The sequence below is a fragment of the Acartia tonsa genome, chromosome 7, assembly GCF_053477335.1.
Source record: "Acartia tonsa isolate MP-2025a chromosome 7, ASM5347733v1, whole genome shotgun sequence".
NCBI classification, from domain to species: domain Eukaryota; kingdom Metazoa; phylum Arthropoda; class Copepoda; order Calanoida; family Acartiidae; genus Acartia; species Acartia tonsa.
Genome location: NC_137266.1, coordinates 24904055 through 24924015, shown reverse-complemented (window position 1 = coordinate 24924015; position 19961 = coordinate 24904055). Strand labels below are relative to the sequence as shown.

General features: G+C 33.1%; 3 protein-coding genes across 4 annotated transcripts in view; all 3 read left to right on the top strand.

The window, feature by feature from the left end:
• LOC145324468 (uncharacterized) overlaps positions 1-1374 on the top strand; it is a 30624-nt gene extending 29250 nt beyond the window's left edge. Inside the window, exons 16-17 of the mRNA XM_080167055.1 lie at positions 204-503; positions 1135-1374. Of these exons, the coding sequence (XP_080023181.1) occupies positions 204-503; positions 1135-1343 (509 nt within the window). The 3' untranslated portion in view covers positions 1344-1374. The remainder of the gene's footprint in view (positions 1-203; positions 504-1134) is intronic.
• A 203-nt stretch (positions 1375-1577) lies between these two features.
• On the top strand, positions 1578-10812 carry LOC145324467 (uncharacterized). The gene is made up of 10 exons (XM_080167054.1): positions 1578-1950; positions 2343-2489; positions 2706-4532; positions 4970-5166; positions 5674-7869; positions 8272-8403; positions 8740-9037; positions 9367-9528; positions 10135-10390; positions 10797-10812. The coding sequence occupies exons 1-10, from the start codon at positions 1578-1580 to the stop codon at positions 10810-10812; spliced, it is 5604 nt and encodes a 1867-aa protein (XP_080023180.1).
• The window catches only part of LOC145325127 (muscle-specific protein 300 kDa-like), a 79383-nt gene continuing 70222 nt past the window's right edge, over positions 10801-19961 (top strand). For both annotated transcript variants that reach the window (XM_080167984.1, XM_080167983.1), the window contains exons 1-7: positions 10801-11104; positions 11286-16760; positions 16994-17158; positions 17409-17603; positions 18225-18329; positions 18945-19058; positions 19745-19896. In XM_080167984.1, the coding sequence (XP_080024110.1) occupies positions 10841-11104; positions 11286-16760; positions 16994-17158; positions 17409-17603; positions 18225-18329; positions 18945-19058; positions 19745-19896 (6470 nt within the window). In that variant the 5' untranslated portion in view covers positions 10801-10840. The remainder of the gene's footprint in view (positions 11105-11285; positions 16761-16993; positions 17159-17408; positions 17604-18224; positions 18330-18944; positions 19059-19744; positions 19897-19961) is intronic.

The window sequence follows — 19961 nt, the reverse complement described above, 5'->3', positions numbered from 1 at the left end:
TTGAGGAGGATATCTTTAACTTTCCATTATGGAATTTCCCTAATCCCCCCCCCCAAAAAAAATAAATTACCTAATTTGCTTTTGCTTTTAAAAATTCAAATTGTAAATATGGTGTCAACTTTTCCCCCTCCCTTCTTAATTGCCCCCAGAGGCTTCTAGAGGGCGTTGCCGCTAGTTTTAAATAAGACAGATAATCATTTTAGATGAAGAATACAAGACTGAAGTTATAAAGAACACGCTAACGCCAAGTTGGGAAGTGGAATACCCTCTCAACTTAACCAGCAAAGATTCAAACATAAACATCAATCTATACGACTGGGATAAATTCAGCAAGCATGAATCTTTAGGCAATGTATCTATAAATGTTTCTGAATTGATAAGCAAAACTTCAAATGGGCCCAAATGGTTTGAATTGAAGGATTGTAAGTCAGGAAGCATTTTGCTGTCCTTGAGGATGGATGGTGATATGCTAGCAAGCCAAGAACCTAAGTCTTCTTTGAAAGGTATTTTCTACTCATAGAAATTTTTTTAGTGCAATGCATTGTAAAAATTCTTATTACGCTTTAAAAATGTTTTTTTTTCATTATTGGCAAAAAACATTTTCTATTCATTGTTAAAAAATATATTCATGGTTAAATTAAATTATGTATGGTTTTCATTAAAGAGGAACTGCACCTTTACTATTTTTTTCATATATAAAAAGTGGCAGCAATTTGTAGAACAGTTTCTCTATGATTAAGCCATGTCTGTCTGTATGTCTGAGTACTTTAACTAAATTTATGGTAACCCTCTTGGTTATTGACGGATTTTAACATTTCAAAAACTTTATTCCTTGTAATACATAAGTTATAAATCAAGAAAGGTAATTTTTAGTTACAGATTTACTCTTATTATAATATAATAGTAATTTATCGCATTGTATTATAGACTACTTTCCGCGGATATTAATATTTTAATATTCATAGAAAATTATCTGTATCACGTTGCTCTACAAGATTTTTCGTTATGACTGAAAACCGACTTAAATCCAGTGGATATTAATCAGTTTCATATCAGTACTGAAAAGTTTTTTATTGCTGCGCTTCTAGAGAATCTTATTGATGTTATAATTTGTCAATTATTCTATATTTTTAGAAGAAGAGCTTGGAGTATTCCAGCCAGATTCTTTGGACAATATTGAATCAATAGACAGAGACAGTTACTTGTCTATAGACAGAGACAGAGAAAGTTATATGTCTATGTCTCTAGAAGACCAGATGGGTGTAGAACCAACATCCTACACCCCTGACTCGTTGGATATTAGAAAACAAAGTTTGTTTCATAAAGAAGGAAGGGTTATATGATAAATGGCATAAATAAAAGAAAATAATTTTTAATTTTGTTTCTTTATTTACTTTTTCTTACTCATTTATCCTTCTCTCTCTCTCCTTTTATCCTATTATCTTTATCTCTTTTTGTTTATCTTTTATATTATATACCATTTGTCTGTCAAATGTATTATGAAATCTTTTTAGATATTTCAAATTCTTAATTATATAATTCCTGTTCAAATAGAAGCTGCAGCAATTTCTCCATCCATGCAATCCGACTCTCTGGACGCTCCTGACAAGCTTGCTGTAACACCCTCGCCTTTCGATGATTCTATTGAACAGAAACATGGCAAAGAAGATGATTCTGTTATCATATCTGATTCTCTAGAGAAAGAAGTTAATGATAAATCTACAACTGTTAATACTGAAAGCAGAGTTGTTGAGATGGCTAAATCAGATGGCACTAAAGAAGAAACAGTGTCTATTGAACAATCCGTTGAAACACCTGTTTCAGTAGATGTAGAAATTATTGGTACAATTGATGATGATTCAAGCAAAACCAGTCTTGAAATCTCTGTTGACCAAGATGAATCTTTGGAAAAATCTAAAGTTATTCCAATTACAATTAAGGGCTCTGGAAGTAAATCAGTTGATATTCCTATTACAATTGAAAGAACATCTGAAGAAAATGAAGCTGCTGGGGATGATTCTAAAATCATTGAATCCGTGGAAACACCAGTTTCTGTTGATGACTTTGAAGCAGGGATGTATAATTTAATAACAAAGTGTCGACAAAAAGTTCACAAATTTAACCCTTCTATAAATTAAAATTATTAGGTAAACGTCTATACACAACTATTTTGAAACCAATTAATCAAAATTTAATGAAAGTAGCCAATACTTTGGGTACCGGTGTATTTTACAGACCATTCTCCCTCCCTCCCTGTCATTTCACTTATTTAACGGTTAATATTTCCTTAACTTTTATTTAACTTCATTTATATATTATTAAATTATACAAAAACCTATCAGAAAACGTTGAGCCTGTGAAGAGAATTGTAGAAAAGGTGACGAGAAAAACGACAAAGAAAACTATCACCAAGAGTATGATAATAAATGGTGTTGAACATATGATTGAACAAGTAGTTGAAGATGCACCTACTACTGATACAGGAATGTGTAACAATTGTCAATAGCTTAGCTGCTATAAAAGTCTAGGATTTAAACTTTAGATAACAATTAAAAAATTACAATTATCATTTATTCGAGATAGTTTTAATTAGCGCTATTTTTCTAAACTACTACATATAAAAAAGGCTTAGTTGTATTAGTCATACTTGATTTTTTCATTAAAATTTAACCATGTTCCTTTTTTGTTATACATAAATTTCTTAGATTCAGATAATGAACACATCGAAGAAATCATTCGCCCTCAAACACCAGATCCTGTCAAAGACGACTGGGTACAAATCCCCATCATCAGGCTTGACAAGATTGAAGCTATGGAGTCACATTCTCCTGGTGTGACCATCACAGAACTGTCAGATGACGAGGAGCCTTTAGACTTGACTGTTAAAGCTATTGAAGTGAGTGCTCAAGATGAACCTCTTGATTTGACTGTTAAAGCTGAAGAAGAACCTGTAGTTGCTACTCCAGATTCTGATAGATCAACAAGTCCAATGCCTGTTGAAATAACAAAAACAATTGATGTTGACGCTGAAAATATTTCAATTACTGAGGACACATCTGAGGAATTGCAGCAAGAAGTAACATATGTCAACATTCCTATCCAAAGAGTTTTAACCAAACAGGACAATGTTGTTGAGGACATTACTGATGTTACTGTTATTGGAGGAGCAGAAGCAACCAAAGCAGCTGAAGAAATCACTAAAGAAAAATTAGAGGATCAATCCATAAAGGAGGCAAGTCCACCACCAGTCTTAAGAAAGCCTCCAACCCCTCCATCAACAGGCAAGATGAGGAAATCACCACCATCAAGATCCCAAAGCTTGAACTTGGAACAGGACAAGCTAGTGAAAGCCGAAGCAATGCAGTTCCAAGAAGCTTTGGCCAAGAAAAGTGACTCAGATCAACCACAAAGATGGTCTGTCAATATTCCAATCATCAGAGGAGATAGTAAGCCAACAGTTGAAGACAAATCAGCTGATTCTAATGATAATGCCAATACTCAATCAAATTATGAAGATAATGCTCAAGTGACTAAAGTACCTGAAGACTTAGTTATGAACAACAAGGATATGACTACCTCAGAACAACCAACTGAAATAGCAAATCCTAGCGCTGATCAACCAGGTTTTGTTAACATTCCTATTAAGATGGAGATAAGTGAAGAAACTACTAATGCAACTGCTAGTGATTCTAAAGACATTCCAACTACTAAACAATCTACTGTTGAATTATCAAAGGAAACTAAAGCAATCCCAACAAATGAAACTACTGCAAAGAATGATAAAGTTATTTCACTCAATATTGAGAGAGATATTGATAACTCATCAAGTGAGCTTGACAAAATTAAACATCTTCCAGTATCTAAGACAGTAGAAACAGGAGATGATGTAAAAGATTCCAACAAAGCTGTTGAATTATCAAAGGATGCTACTGCCTTACCTATTGCCACAACCAATATCATGGAGGGTACAGCAAATATTACATCAAATGCTGCAGTGTTAAAATCCTCAGATATCAAATTAAAAGAACAGGTTATAACAACACAATCTCAAAGAGGAGCCGACCAAATATACCTAACTATCCATTCAGCAAAAAATCTTCCAAAAATGGATGTGGCTAGTGCAAATGATCCTTATGTTATCATCAAGTATGGCAACACTCAGTTTAGATCTGTCACCAAGAACAACACCAAAAACCCTGAATGGAATTTTGAGGTTGATTTGAAACTAAACAAAACTGACAAAGTTATTACAATTACACTGTATGACGAGGATAAATATACAAAAGATGATATTATTGGCGAAATTAAACTTAATGTTGATGATATCATAAAAGAAGAGACTGTATTGAACCGAAGTGCCAAATTATCCAAGAAAGGAGAGGTTATCTATTCAGCAACAGTGCTGAAACAATTCAGTGGTCACAGAGACTTGGAATTATCAGTGGATGGATCTGTTCTTAATATTCCAACATCCTATAATCTTCCTTCTGGAGAGAATATTACTATTGCTCATGCTATTCAATTCCCTAAAGGTATTTGTTAAAATTTTTATGAATTTGCTAACTACGTACTTTGCGTGTTCTATAAAGCTTTAGGTCCTTTAGATGCTATCGTTCTTGTTTTTATTCTTGCAATCAATTAAATTGAATTATTTTTTGGGGGTATAGTTCCTTTCGTGGCAACGTCGTATTTTCACAGTAGCTTTTTCCCTAGGCCAATTGCCTAACCCTGCGGGCAATCAACCACCCAACTTAATCTAACCTAACCTATCAAAAGCTACTGTAAAAATACGACGAAACGCCCCTTAAGAAATGTTGCCACAAAATGGATTATACTCTTTTTTTTTTATCAAAAATGGCAATTACTAGAAAATTAATTACGTGATAACAATCAAATTAGTTTAGTTAAAATTTAAAATTTGGTACATGAAATTTTTTCAATAATAATAATCATATATGTAAAATTTTAGGATTTGAACTGGAGTCAGTAACAACCACCCAGAATGTGTACAAACAGACCCTGACAACCAAGACTCATATTGAGTCAGTGGCTGCTGAAATTATTTCTATTGATAGTGATAAAGATCATAAAGCTGCTGTCACCAGAGAAATTGTTCTCCCAGAGTTGTTTGAGACTGGCATCAAGTATCCTGTTTCACAGTATAAGGTATTAGTTATTTACCGCATCGTTTTATAGGCAGCTTTCCGCGGATAGTAAATATAAAAATTCTAAGATTAATTCCAGTTTTGTTGGCCCACAAAATTTAAATATTTTTTGTTATTCATATGATATGATACATGATTTTTAACCATGGCTCTGAATTGGTTCTAATCCAGAGGATATTAATCAGTTTTGAAGCCATACTGGAAAAGAATTTTTCTAATATTATTCCTGTCATACCGTTGCTAAAATGTCTAATATAGTATTTCTATCTGAACATTGTTTTTTAACAATAAATAAAACATTATTATATTCTTTCTCTTCATTAGTAATCTTTTTGTTGCCACTCTTTTATGAAACAGATTGTCCTTGTTCAATTCAAAATACTTTTCAAATAAGAAGCTCTTTATATATAGTACCTATTGAAAATCTGATAAGTTTGATTTAATGCAATTCTTGTTTTAATTATAAATTACTAGGAAACAAATAGATGTTTAATATTTGTGCTTTTAGGATGCTGAGAGCAAGTTTGAAGAGAAACGTGCTTCTGAAGACTCATCAAAGGACAAAGAAACTGGAAAGAAAGATAAATCCAAACAAAAATCTGTAGAAAAATCTGAATCAGAAAAAGATAATCCTAAAGTTACTGAATCTGAAAAGCAAAAGCCTAAAGAATCTGAATCAGAAATGCAGAAATCTAAAGTTTCTGAAGCAGCAAAAGATACTGAAGAAAGCAATACAGAAACTGAAAGGAAAATATCAACTGCTGAAATCAAGCTGAAGAAAGAGATAGAAATGGTGCTTAGAGATGATGAACAAACTCAACAAACATCTGATCAAATAATAAATGAAAGAACTAAAGAATCTGAATCTGAAAAGCAGACGCCTAAAGAAACTGAATCAGAAGGTCAGAAGCCTAAAGAAACTGAATCAGAAGGTCAGAAGCCTAAAGAATCTGAATTAGAAATGCAGAAGCCTATGTTTTCTCAAGCAGCAAAAGATGCTGAAGAAAGCAATACAGAAGCTGAAAGGAAAATATCAACTGCTGAAATCAAGTCAAAGAAAGAGATTGAAATGGTGCTTAGAGATGATGAACAAACTCAACAAACATCTGATCAAATAATAAATGAAAATACTAAAGAATCAGAATCAGAAATGCAGAAGCCTATGGTTTCTCAAGCAGCAAATGATACTGAAGAAAGCAATACAGAAGCTGAAAGAAAGATATCAACTGCTGAAATCAAGCTGAAAAAAGAAATAGAAATGGTGCTTAATAGTGATGAGCAAACTCAACAAACAACTGATCAAATAACAAAGGAAAAAACTAAAGTAAGCAAGGAAACACCAAAGGAAGCAGACATGACAGCCTTAGAACTTGAAGTGAACAAAGATGATGTTTCAACTACTAATGTTTCAACGGAGATAACTGCAGAAGAATTGAAATTAAAGGACGAAATTGTCAAAACTCTCACAGAGACAACTGATGATGTTAAAGCTGACATTGAAACACAAAAATCTAAAGAGGTCAAGGATAAATCAACAAAATCTGTTGAAGAAACATCAAAAGAAAAACCAACAACAGATGAATTTGTCAAAGAACAGCAAATATATGAAGGAAAAGCAATCCTTAAAGTTGCTAGAGCGAAAGAATTGGAAAAGAAAGATATGTTTAATAAATCAGATCCTTATGTTATCATAAAATACAATGATGAAGAGTTTAAAACAGCTGTTGTTAAGAAAACTTTGAACCCAAACTGGGAACAAGACATTGAATTAGATCTTTCAAGAGCGCACAACACTATAAGATTTGTACTTTATGATTGGGAACGTATTGGCAAAGATAATCCCCTTGGTGAGGTTGACATCAGCATATCTGATCTTGTTCAGAAAACAGCCAATGGACCCAAATGGTACAAACTACAAAATTGTAAATCAGGAAGTATTCTTCTATCATTAAAACTACTTGCTGACACTAACAAAAATCTTCCAAAAGACATAAAGGACGTTCCAGAAGAAGTATCTGATGATGAGTTTGTTCTTGTCAGCAAAGATGAGATCTCTGACAAAGATACTTATGAGCCGCCGGTCAAAACTGTTGAACCTGCTGACACAGCAGCAATTGAAACATCCAAAGATGAGAAAACAATAGAAAGCAAAGAACAAAAATCCACAGATTCTATTGAAATTGTAGAGTTTGCTGATAATACTCCTTCTGAGACTAATGATTGTTCAAAACGTCCCACTGAAGAGAAGATTGAACAAAAATTTACAGATGTAATTGAAAAAGAACAAGTAAATGGTGCTCCTTTTGAAATCACTGATAGTCCAGAGCATGTTACAGCTGAAGAGTCAGTTGAACAAGTAAAATCCGAAAGTCCATCTGAGAGAACTGATGAATTAGTACAAGATACCATTAAACAACAATCAATTGACAAGGAAATCATTAAAGGAGAACCATCTGAAAGTAAATCTTCGGTTGAAGAAGTGTTTGAAAAAATTGAGATTGAAATTCCCTCTGATAATGACAATAGTTCAGACTCTTCTGCTCAAGCAGATGTTGTTGAAAAAGAACCTCAAAAATCTACATCAGAAACTATTGAAAAGATAGAAATTGAGACAAATGAAACAACCGTTGAAATTGCATCTACCATAGAGTTTTATCCTGGTCTGTCTGATTCTGTAATTAGCTATCCTCTATCTAAAATACAGGTAAGGTTAAAGTTCTAATTAAATTGGGCAAAAAGAAGTCTTATAATATGATTTGTTAATAGTTTTAACAAGGGTATAACCGTATGTCGTTTGTACTAAATTAAAGATCATTAACAGAGTTACAAGCCTCACTACTAATAAATCATAATGCCCTTGTTTTATCTATATTCCCTAAAGATAAACTAGTGGGCTATTTATTTGAAGGAAAATGACAAAAAAAAGCCTAAAGCCATAGCAAGACTTTAATTTAGATCTAAAATATCTTTAATCCAGCACACGACCTATGTAGAGCTTCCTTGAAATAAAGAACTCAATCGGTAAAGTGGTAAGTGAGATCTTAACGGACAGACAACAAAAACCTTACTACTTCATACGATGGCATGATTTAAAATTTTCTTTTAGGATGCTGAAAAGAAATTTGCAGAAAAAAATGCTGAAGAGCAAAAGAACACAGGAATTGAAACACAAAAGACTGATGGTATTATTCCTGAAGTTTATGAAACAGCTGCTAATTATAACATCTCTCAAATACAGGTATGAACTTTTTTTAATCTTGTGAACTTGGGTTAGATTTTCTATTTTGTTTCCAAATAATTGGATTTTTTAGGTTTTTTTTGGATGTTACCCTTTTTGTAACCAGTCCTAAAACACAAAGGAACTCAACCAAAAACAGTTTTAGCAGTTAAACAGTTAAATCCACATTAAGTCAATTTAAGTGCTACTCTGTTAATTAAGTGTTACTTTGTATTTTAAATTTGCTTACAAAAAGCGGTTTCCCTCCCCCCCCCCCCAAAAAAAAAAAGACACACACAAAAGATAGTTTTATATATAAAAATTTTATATGAAATTAAAATAAAATATTATTTTTAGACTGCTGAAAAAATCCACGAGGAACGAAAATCAGCTGTTCAAGATACCACCAAACAGCCTACAGAAAATAACAATGAAGTTGTTACTGAATTAAAAACAGAGCAAGACTCACTGCTTCAATTTATTCCAACTGATCTTATGAACAACCTCCCACCAGAGCTTGCAGCTACTCTTAGACTCACTATAGCTGATGAAAGATCCAAGCTAGTGGCTACTACAACTACAGAAACTACTTCTCAAGTTGTTGAGGAAAAACAAGCTCAGAGTAAGGTTGAAGTAAAAGAGAAGATTGTTGAAGGTAATAATTAAAATATTTGTATGTAAATTAATTATATGCTGATAAATCATTAATTTAAACTTGGTTGTGTCCATTAGTCCGTCTAACGGTCATAAATTCTTTTTTTTGGCGAATTTATAAGTCAAAAAAGATCCTAAAGATTGCTAAACATTTAGTAATTTATTCCAAAAAATGTCACTTATAGTGATTTATTTACAGTCAATGGTCTAGCCATATTTCTCTTTTATCACTGCATACTTTTTTTATACTGAGTTGCTTAAAGCAAAAATTAACCATCTTCATTATAGAAATACTTTTTGACACTTATCCAAAAGTTATTCCTTATTTAGGAGAGCAAGAGAAATTGATCAGCGAGATATTTGCCCTGGTGGATGGTCTAGATGAACCTACATCTAAATATATCTACGAGGAGATGCAAAAGATTTTGAAAGAGGAAGAAGAAAAGAGTAAAAGATTTGAAGCTCTGAAAGCTGAAATTATGAAGCTTAAAGGTAAACATATTTCCATTAAAGCTTCGAACAAGTTCTCTGCAATACTGAAAATCATGTATAGCATCGTATTATAGACAATTTTCCACCAATATTAAAATAAAAATCATAACAAATCAGGGCTTCGCTAAATTGATTTTAATCTTATATTTTTTAATATCCCTGGAAAGCTGTCTATAATAAGATGGTATAAATAACCATTACTGTATTAGAAAAGCTATGTCAGTCTGTCGGCAACGCTAACTTAGCTGAATTTTGTAATTTTTTAAATCTATTTTCGTTGCTGTCTATAGTGCCCTAGCAAAATAAGGATAGATGTTACCACTTTTGACGTGCCTATTCTATTGTCGTCATAAAATACCCTATAGCCCATCTCTTTTCTAGGGGTTTCTTTCCCCTTTCTCTTTCCCTATACTATGACGTCAAAGAGACGTAAACCAAACGCGGTATTATCTATCTCAATTTTGCTAAAGCACTAAAGACAGCTACCTATTTTTTCCAGCGTTTTTTTTTATTTCTTCAAACATCTTGAGAATTTAGTTCATTTAAATTTTGAGATTTACATTCATTAATACATTTTTTAACATCAAATATTTTTTTTGTGTTTAGAAGAGCAGAACAAACTGTTGCCCTGCCTACCAGCTGAGCTCTTATCCTCTTTGCCCCTAGAATTGTCAGCCGTTCTGCAAAAAGAAATGCGGGACGCATTTTTGAATTTGGCACAAAGTCAAACAATATCAACAACTCATATTGAGACATCAAATGCATCTATTGCAGCATCTAATGAGAAAGAGATTGTTGATACTATTTCTGAAAACAAAGAGGATGCCAAAGCAGAAAAGACTGCAACATCTGAGCAAGGAATGTATTATGTGTTTTTATATTTTATGATTTTTTTTAAAAAGCTAGTAAATCTACAGCCTAGGTCACCTCATCTTATCGGATATGAAATTTAACTTGTTCATATTCAAAGTGTTTAAATTCTATAAACTTTCTTTCTCGTATTCATTCGAATCCGGTGGATAGCAACCGGTTCTCATCCTTACGAAAAAACTATGTCTAGCATCGTATTATATCCAGCTTTCTACAAATATAAAAATGTACAATCATAAGATTAAAACCAGTTTTTTTAGCCCGTGCCTTCGGCACCTCGGGGCAAAGAAAACTGGTTTTAATCCTGTAATTGTACAATCTAATACTTTTTAATACGATGCGAGAAATAACTATTAAATTATTTAATTGAAAAAAATACATAATACAATAAATAACAGAAACTCCAAAAGATAAAAAGTATGAAGAACTACTTGACCTACAAATGGAACAATTCAGTCTTCTTGACAACATACCAGCTGAGCTACTAGAAAATCTTCCACCAGAAATTATGGAAAGTATTAAAACAGAAATTCGGGAAGGAATAAGAAGCATTGTGTCCTCAGAACATGACACACGACAGACAACTCCCCGACCGTCAATTAAGCTTGACATACGGAAAGCTTCACTGGTAGAGGATGATGATAATGATGACGTCACTCTCCCGCCTACTCCGGCTGCTAGAACTCCTTACTCTGTCATTTTACAGGTAAAACATTTTTTTTCTTAAAAATTATTTTGTTTATTGAGAATTTTTAAAATTATTTTGATATATATTTTTAGTATTAAAGTTTATGTTTGTTTTGATTTATTTAACAGTTTATCATAGCATTCAGGCATATATTTCATTGTGTACTTTATTCCTCTATAATTTTTATTCCTTTTTATAGGTTCCAGAAAGACCTCATGGTCCTACACCTCTTGATGCTGACACCTACAGTCTTGACAGTCCTGCAGCAGAAGAACCTTCTGTTAAAACAGAACTATTTCCTGAAGATGATAATGAAACAGCTATCAATGGTCTTCAAGTCAACAGAGATGATTATAGATCTGTAAGTCCTGATATTCCAACATCAATTGCTAATAGGACAATTGAGGAAGCTAAATCTAAAGTTAGTCATCTTCAAGATTATTTAGAGGATAAATCAGATGATGAAACAATGCAGACTGAACGTATGAAAAGCATCTCAGAAAAGAGAGTTTCCTTTAGCCTGGCTGAAAATGAAATAATTCCTCAAGAAATACAAGCTATTGTAGCTCTTAAGCAACATATAAGCCAAGAAGACTTATTAACTGAAACAGCTGACCAAGATGCTTCTAAAGAAACTACAACACAACAAAGATTGCCACCAGTAACAGAAGAGCTTGAAATTCCTAAATCTCCTGAAAAAAATACAGCATCAGGCAATAATCCAGAAGACAAAATTGAACCTGAAAAAATGCCAACTGTTTACATTACCATTCATTCAGCTAAAGACCTGCCCAAAATGGATGTTAAGGATTATGGTGATCCTTATGTTGTTGTCAACCATGGTAATGATACATATAAATCAGAAATAGTTAAAAATTCATCTTATCCAACCTGGAACTTTGCTGTTAAACTGGATCCTAAAAAATCTAGAACTGTAAACATCACAGTAATGGATCATGATAAGTTTACCAAAGATGATTTATATGGTCAATTTGATGTCAATCTGGAAAGTATTATTTTAAAGAAAGAAGTTTTGCGAGAGTCTCATGAGCTTAACAGTGGTGGTAATATAATACTCTCTGCTTCAATTAATGGCCCAATTAAAGACATTGAGGAGTTAGATATTGAGCCAGAAAAAGAAAAATCCAAGTCTGTGAAATTAGTCGAACCAGTAACTCAAACACCTGAAGTTACACCTGAGCTAGTCAATACAGCAGCACAAAGTGTTCAAAATATTATTGTTGAAGCTGAAAACATTGCTAGTTCAATAATCAAAACTGACACAGAACAACCAACAAAAGACGAGCCAATTTCTCCCAAAATATCAGTTGAAAAGACAATTACTAAAGATCTTATACTGGCAGCTAAAGAGACTGTACAAAATGTTGTTAGTCAAGCAGAAACCATCACTAATGTAATTCTGCCTTCTAAATCTACTATTAGAGAAGATTCTGCAGAAGATATAGAAACCAGTAATTCTAATGATAATATTTCTACTAAAGAGACATCTATTGTTGATGACACCAAATCAGATACTGATACAAAAGTATATTTAATTGTGCCTTCTACAGCAGATATTCCAGAAAAAGATGAATCATCTGTGGTCTCTGAAGTTACAACCAAGGAAGCATCTGATCAAATAACATCAGAAATTTCTGATGATGCTTCACTGGATCATAGTTTAGAATCTGAAGTTAATACATCTAAAATATTAGAAAGTGAAACTGATGATTCTTCTCAAATACCATCACAATCTATCAATGATTCTATTTCAACTGTGACAAAAGATGAAAGTAAACCATCTTCAGTTGATTTAAGTGCCAGCAATTCTTCCAAAAATAGTTTTACTAATCTCACTTCAGTTGACAAAGATAATAGTAAAGATGCATCACTTTCAATACCTTCACAAGCAACTGAAACTGAAATATCTAAAGGTAATGAGCAATCTCATACAGTTGATGATAGTAGCATAAAGATGCCTGAATCTTATAACAAACAAGCTGTTACTGAAACTTCATTTGAAATCAGTGAAATTGAAGATGAAAGCAAGATTTATGTTTCAGAAGCTACAGAACCATCCACAGTGATTTCTGAAAATAGCAAATCTCAAATATCTCACACAAATGTTTCATCAAATATTTCTTCAGAATCAGGTGTATCTACATCAGTAAGTGAACAAGAGTCAACTATGCCTGTTAGTACAACGTCAGTAGAACTTTCACATCATGATGTTACAAGAGATTCTTCCTTCCAAACATCAGAAGATTTTTCATGTGTAACCAATGATGACACAAAGGAGGATGTTGACTCAGAAACTGACACAATAAGGGATGAATCAATTACAGATACTTCATATAAAAATGAAACTTCAGAAATAAAATTGATAGCACCAACAGAACAACTATCACCAGAGTTGATTGCTGCTGCCTATAAAACAGTTGAAACTGTTGTGCAGCAAGCAGAAACTATAGCAACAAAAATAATAGTTCCTGAGCAGGGCAAACCATCAACAAAGGCAATTGAAGAGGAAAATCAGGAAACTAGTTTAGCTAGTGAACAATCTTCTCAAATTGAACCTTTGAGTGTAGAAACAAGTGACAATGTAATTAAACCTGCTGCTCTATCACCAGCCATAGTGTCTGTAGCAGCCAAAACTGTTGACAACATTGTTTCATCAGCTGAAACAATAGCTGCTTCAATAATGACACAAAAACCAAGTCCAGAACAGGTATCTATTACTGAAAAGGAGGCTCAGGATAATAAGAACCTTTCAACACCACAGATTATTCTTAGTGTACAGAATACAACAGCAACCTTGACTAAAGAACCACCCAAAGTTCAAATTGATGAAGCTTATGACAATGTTCAGGTTACACCAGAGCTTGTTATATCTGCTAAGACATCTGTTGCTGATGTGGTTGCTAAAGCTGAATCTATTGCTAAACATATTGTCAAACCAGAAGCAACTATTAAATCTGATGTTGAAAAGAAAGTTCTACCTGAAACTCAATCTGATCAACTTCCTTTTGTTTATCTTACTATCCATTCAGCCACCAACCTACCAAAAATGGATATCAACAACAAACAAGGAGACCCATATGTTAAAGTTCAACATGGCAAAGATTCATACAAATCAGAAATTGTAAAAAATACCAACAATGCAGTTTGGAACTTTAATACAAAGCTAGATCCTAATAAGGACAGTCTAGTAAAAATAATTATTATGGACCATGATAAGTTTACTAAAGATGATAAATATGGAGAAATTGAACTTGATTTAAAATCATTAGTCTTTGAAAAAGATGCCATCAAAAGATACATTCCTCTACACAGTGGTGGAAATGTTTGCTTTTCTGCTTCCACACAAGGTCCCGTTGTTATCAAGGGTGACTCTTTAAACATGGAAAGTGCTCTTATTGCTGATGATCAAGTTCAAAAATATAATGTTAAGTCTAGTGATGCTACTGTATTATCTCTTGTTGGTGATAGTGATGTGGTCAAACAAGAACCATCTGACCATGTGATCGAGAAAGAACTGCCGGAACAAGTGACTTCTGGAGAAGACTCTTCTATACCTTGTACAGAGACTGCTTCAATCCCTGAAGTTCCTATTTTAGATTTGCAAGAATCAACGTCTAAAGTTGATCAAGTAGATGAGATTAAAGAGGTACTTGATGATCTTCCTTCTGATGCTGAAGAAGTTGAATTCTACAGGGAAGGGGAAGAAGAGGAATCAATGTTAAGAATCAATATGCTCAAAGACAAGATTAGTGGTAAAACTGGCGGCACCTCAAAATCTGGATATCAAAACTTCTATTTCCAGTCAGAACAATCATTTGAAAAAACTGAAGAGATTAAAACTAGCATAAATGAAGGACTCATCAATGCAAGAAATCAGATTAAAACCAAGAGGGTTATAACTGTTCAAAAGACAATTATAACTATTGTTGAAACTGTTTCCAAGTGGTTAGATAATGTTGAGTACAAAATCCTCAAAGTAAAACAGATTAGCTCTACTCAAAAGAAGAAGCAAGAGCTACAAAACATCAAGAATGAAATTGAAATCATTGAGGAGACAGTTGACGAGTTGGTTGAAGTTACTGAACTTGCAATAGAAGTATTTAATGATGAAACCATTGTGACAGTATCAACCTGTGTTCATTCTCTACAGGACAAGTTTAAAGTTGTTAAATTATTCCACCAGAAGAGTGAGGAAGAGCTAGAAGGAGATGAAGAAGGATGGGATGAGTTCCTGGAAGGAATAAAGATGGTAGAATATCTGTTGGATGATCTCAACAAGAAAGTTAATGAGATCAAAGTCAAGGATAAAGCTTCTGAATCTTCTGTTGAAGAACTTTCAGAGCTAGATGTTTCAAACAAAGGTCACAGAAACAAAGTATCTTACTTGTTGATGACTGGCGAAGGTCTAAAGCAGAGTTTAGTAGACAATGAGATCCCAGATAGTTTGTATGATCTCTTGGATAAATCCAGAAAGCTTGAGTCTGGAATTGCCCAAGACAAGGAGAAGTATATTGGCCTTATTCTTTCCAAACAAGAATATGAGGATACTCTAAAGGAGTTCTCTGATATCTTTGCTATTGCTGACTCTTTTATGGTATCAAGAATATCAGTTCTTAACTTGAAACATCTGAATGAAGAACTGGGAAGAAGGAAGAAGTTTTTCTTGAATCTTAGCCAATGTCTGCAAATCTTAAACAGCAACAAAGAGAAGTTGGCAGATGAACTGAAAAATTTCTACAAACCAGACCATGATGAAATTAATGAGAGAGGAGAACAAATTTTAGTTAAAGGTAGTGATCATATTCACCAACTGGATACTGTCATTAGCAATTGGTCTAATATCATCAAGAGACATGCAAACATCACTAATTCTGTTGAGAAAATTAAAGATGATCTAAAAGCGTTTGATAGTGTTGATTCAAACGACATCCTCAAAACCCATGCTTTGTTTGCAAGAAACAAGAACATTTTGCAAAACTACAATCATGATCTTATTACTCTTATCAATGAATTTGAGAGTGTAAGACAAAATGTTGACTCTCCTGATTTCAAGAATGAGCTAGAAACATCTCACAGAGCCATAACAACCCTCCTCATGGAATACAACCAGAAATTAGATCAAATTGAGAGATTCCTAACATTATGGCAGAATTATGAGAACATAGTAACAACTTTACAAAACTGGTTGGCATTTGCTGAGGATCAAGACTTGAACACAGAAAGTCAAGTTCAACTAATGAAAGCAGAATATGACACCCACAAAGCTTTGGAGGAACATGCCAATGTTCTGTTTTTCAAGGCTCTTGAACTGCTTAGAATAGAGGATGAAGATCTACAAAGAAATCTTCACAATCAACTGCAACATAGACTTGATAATTTCAAGATCAAACTTGAAAACCCTAGAGACAAATCTAGCGCAAACATTGATAACATTGAAAATAAACTTGCTAACATAAGAACAAGTATTCAAAACATGGAGCCAACGCAAAATGGAGAAGAAATGATTAGTTCTATCAGCAAAATTAATTACATTGAAGAAATGTTGAATACATCAGCAGATAATATGGAGGAGATGTCTAAGGACAGTGAAGATATTGAGAGGATTGGAGATTTGACCAAGGAAATAAGATTCTTGCAGTATTCTGCTCAACAGGTAAAAATAAGCTTTCAATTTTATGAATATTGAAATAGATTTTAATCAATACAATGCAATGATACCAAATGTTGCAACTAAAACTATGATTAAACTTGAAAAAAAAAATTACGAATTCACGAAAAGTATTGAAATAGAATTACTTCTCATATTTGAATTGTCGCAAAACACCCTAGAAAATTTTTAAATTTCTAATCAAAATCTTACTCTTACTACAACATATTATTTTTTAGGTGAAACAAAATCTGCAGCAATCTTTAGAAGTATTTAGAGAACATGAGGAAGCACTAAAGCAACTTAATGATAAAATTAGAAATGTTGATGCCAGAGCTGATTCTGCTCTTCCGAATGTAGACAAAGATTTTGTTACTGTTCTTCAAACTAAACTTGTAACAAAGGTAATATTTAGGATCTTAACCATATTCCGAGAGAAGGGGCGTTTAACACCAATCTCCACCCCCGTTAAAGTTTTTACCTCTCATTTTAATTGTGTGAAGGATGAAGTTACAAAAATATTTGGCTTTTCAAATTGCACGAGAAAAAAAAACATATTAATCATTAAATTTTTACTTTTTATCTTTAATCAACCTATGCTACTTACTGTAATAATAATCCTTGTTTAATAATAAATCTAATATATTTTTGTAGGATCTTTTGATTGAATTAGAAAACGTGCGAAGCTTAATACAGCTGCTAGCCACAAACACGCATACATCAGAAGCTACATCTAAGCTAGCAGCTATGGAGCAAAGTGTTAATACTATTGAGGAAAAGATATCTCTGCTTGAAGTTGAAGTTCAAGACAGGGAAAGGCAATGGAAACTTTTCCTTGAAAATCTACAGGTAATACAATTATAAATTAAAATCATATATAAAACAGCCTATGGTAGCTGTTAAGAATAAAATAAGTGTTTAATCTGATAGGCTACCTCTTTTTAAACTAATGTATGTAGCAAAGCATCTCTACAAGTTAATTTGCTTGTACTCCTCTAGTTTTTACAAAGAAAAATCCACTCTTATTCCTTTCATTTATTTTTTCTTTACTCGCTTTTTTCTAACCCTTCTATTTCAAAGAAATTAACCTTACTACATCTTTACACGCTTTTTAATTAATCCATATACCTGTTCAGTGAATAACAACTTTAATTTATTTATGAACAGATGTAGCTTTTTAGCTTGTTTTGTTTAGCTTTTTATTGTATTAGCATTAACGCATCTAGAATCTAGGGGCTTTCTAATTTGAAGAGGAAACAATGAAAAGAAAAATAGTCGAAAACCAACCCAAGAATTAATTCTAAATAATAAGATAGCATAAATCATCCCAGGACCTATGTTGAGTTTCCCTTAAATGAATGGCTCAATCGGTTCAGGAGTTATTAAAATTTTAAGCTTCAGACAAAAAAAATCATACTACTTTACAATATAATACAACATAAAAATATTTAAGTGATATGCGTCTTTTAGGAATTGCGACGAATCAACGGCATGAACAGTTTCCGACTAGAGCTGTGTAGCGCACATGGTCATGTGGACCTGCAGAGAATTAAAGCTGCCCTTGATCATATTCAGGTTGGTCAAAATATACTAAATATTAAATACAAATTTATTCTCTTTAAAATCACGAAACCTTTTAAATTTAGATTACTTCCTATAAAGTTTTAAAAAGCAGGAATAGACATTTTTCCAAATAAAAAAGTTATCACTTTTATAAAAAAAAAAAGTTGTGGATGGATTTATTCTTACTCCTGCAAACATGTCTCCCCAAAAATAGTAACAAACCTTCCCAGGACATATGAGAAGCTAAACTTTAAAAGATAACCATTGTATATTCAGTGGTTAGCGAGATTCTGTAAATACAGACAGAAACACATAAATATTATATATATACATATTTATATATAAAGATGGGCCTTGCAAAAGACCTCATGCTTGAAAAGCCTAATCCTACACAAGACCTCATCCTACAAAAGACCTAATCTTACAACAGATCTTAATTACCTAAAACCTAAGATCTTTTGTAATGTAGGTCTTTTGTAGTGTTACTTCTTTTGTAAGATTAAGTCTTTTGCAATTTAGATCTTTTGTAGGGTTAGGTCTTTTGTAATTAGGTCTTTTGTAAATTAAGACCTTTTGTAGGTGTTTTTTTAATTTAGGTATTTTGTAGCAACGCCATATATTATTTAGGATCTTGAGGAATCGCACCTTGGAGTGGAACACCAGATTGACCTGGTAAAAGAATCTGGCACCAGGCTCAGTCAAGTTGTGGATACACAAAACAACATTGAAATTTCTGCACAGGTAAGCAAAACTTTGGGTACTTTTATTGAATTTTAACTGGTTGATTCCAAAATTGTAGTGTTCAAACTTTAATCAATAATTTCAATTTACAGAAGAGGTAATTTTGCTTATCATAATTTGGGATATCCTTCAATTTATTTTTCATTGTCTTATCCCTTAAGACCCCTGATAATGAAATTCATCTTTTAAGCTCCAAGTGGATACAGTAGGAGGACAAATTGTCTCAAAAAAATCAGCCATGTGACGTCATAAAAAAGAGTTAATATCCATCTCTTTTTTAGGTTTTTTTCCCCACTTCTCCTCTCATCTCCCTCATTTTTATGACGTCACAAGGCTAATTTTGGAGACACTTTGTACCAGTACTTAGTTATTAGCTGATTGTTCTATTTTCTCCATGTAGTAAGCTTTTTTGTCTGTAGCGAAGGATCTCGCTAACCGCTGAACCGATATTGTTTTCCTGTAAAGCAAAGCTTGCTATAGATTCCGAGTTTGTTTTAGGCCAATTTATTTTTATAAATAAGTCTGGGCATCGTTTTAGGCTATTATTTTGCCCTTTCATATCACTTATAATCTAGAGCCCCTAGACGCTAGGGGCGCAGCCGCTAGTTTGTAATATAGTAGCTGAGATATTAAACAGACAAGCATACAACATGGTTGAATTAGATTAATAATTATTTTGTATTCAGATTGACACAGCCATAGGGCAGTACAACACTGTGTGCTCTGCCTTTGTGGACGCCAAGACACGCTACTCCAGCTCCATCCTGCTTTGGGACAGGTTCCAGCTTCTGGCCGCTCAAGTCAGGCACAACATTCTAGACGCTGAACAACGCTTAAGGTATTTTTTTTCTATTTCTGGTAAAATTTTGTGGGATACTTTATCCTTACATAAAAGTAACAGGA

Excerpts from the sequence above, each read along its gene's own strand:
- LOC145324467 (XM_080167054.1), top strand. The coding sequence starts at position 1,578 with ATGCAATCCGACTCTCTGGACGCTCCTGACAAGCTTGCTGTAACACCC. Across the intron at positions 2,490-2,705 it reads TACTACTGATACAGGAATGT|ATTCAGATAATGAACACATC; the intron begins GTAACAATTGTC and ends TAAATTTCTTAG. Across the intron at positions 7,870-8,271 it reads ATCCTCTATCTAAAATACAG|GATGCTGAAAAGAAATTTGC; the intron begins GTAAGGTTAAAG and ends ATTTTCTTTTAG.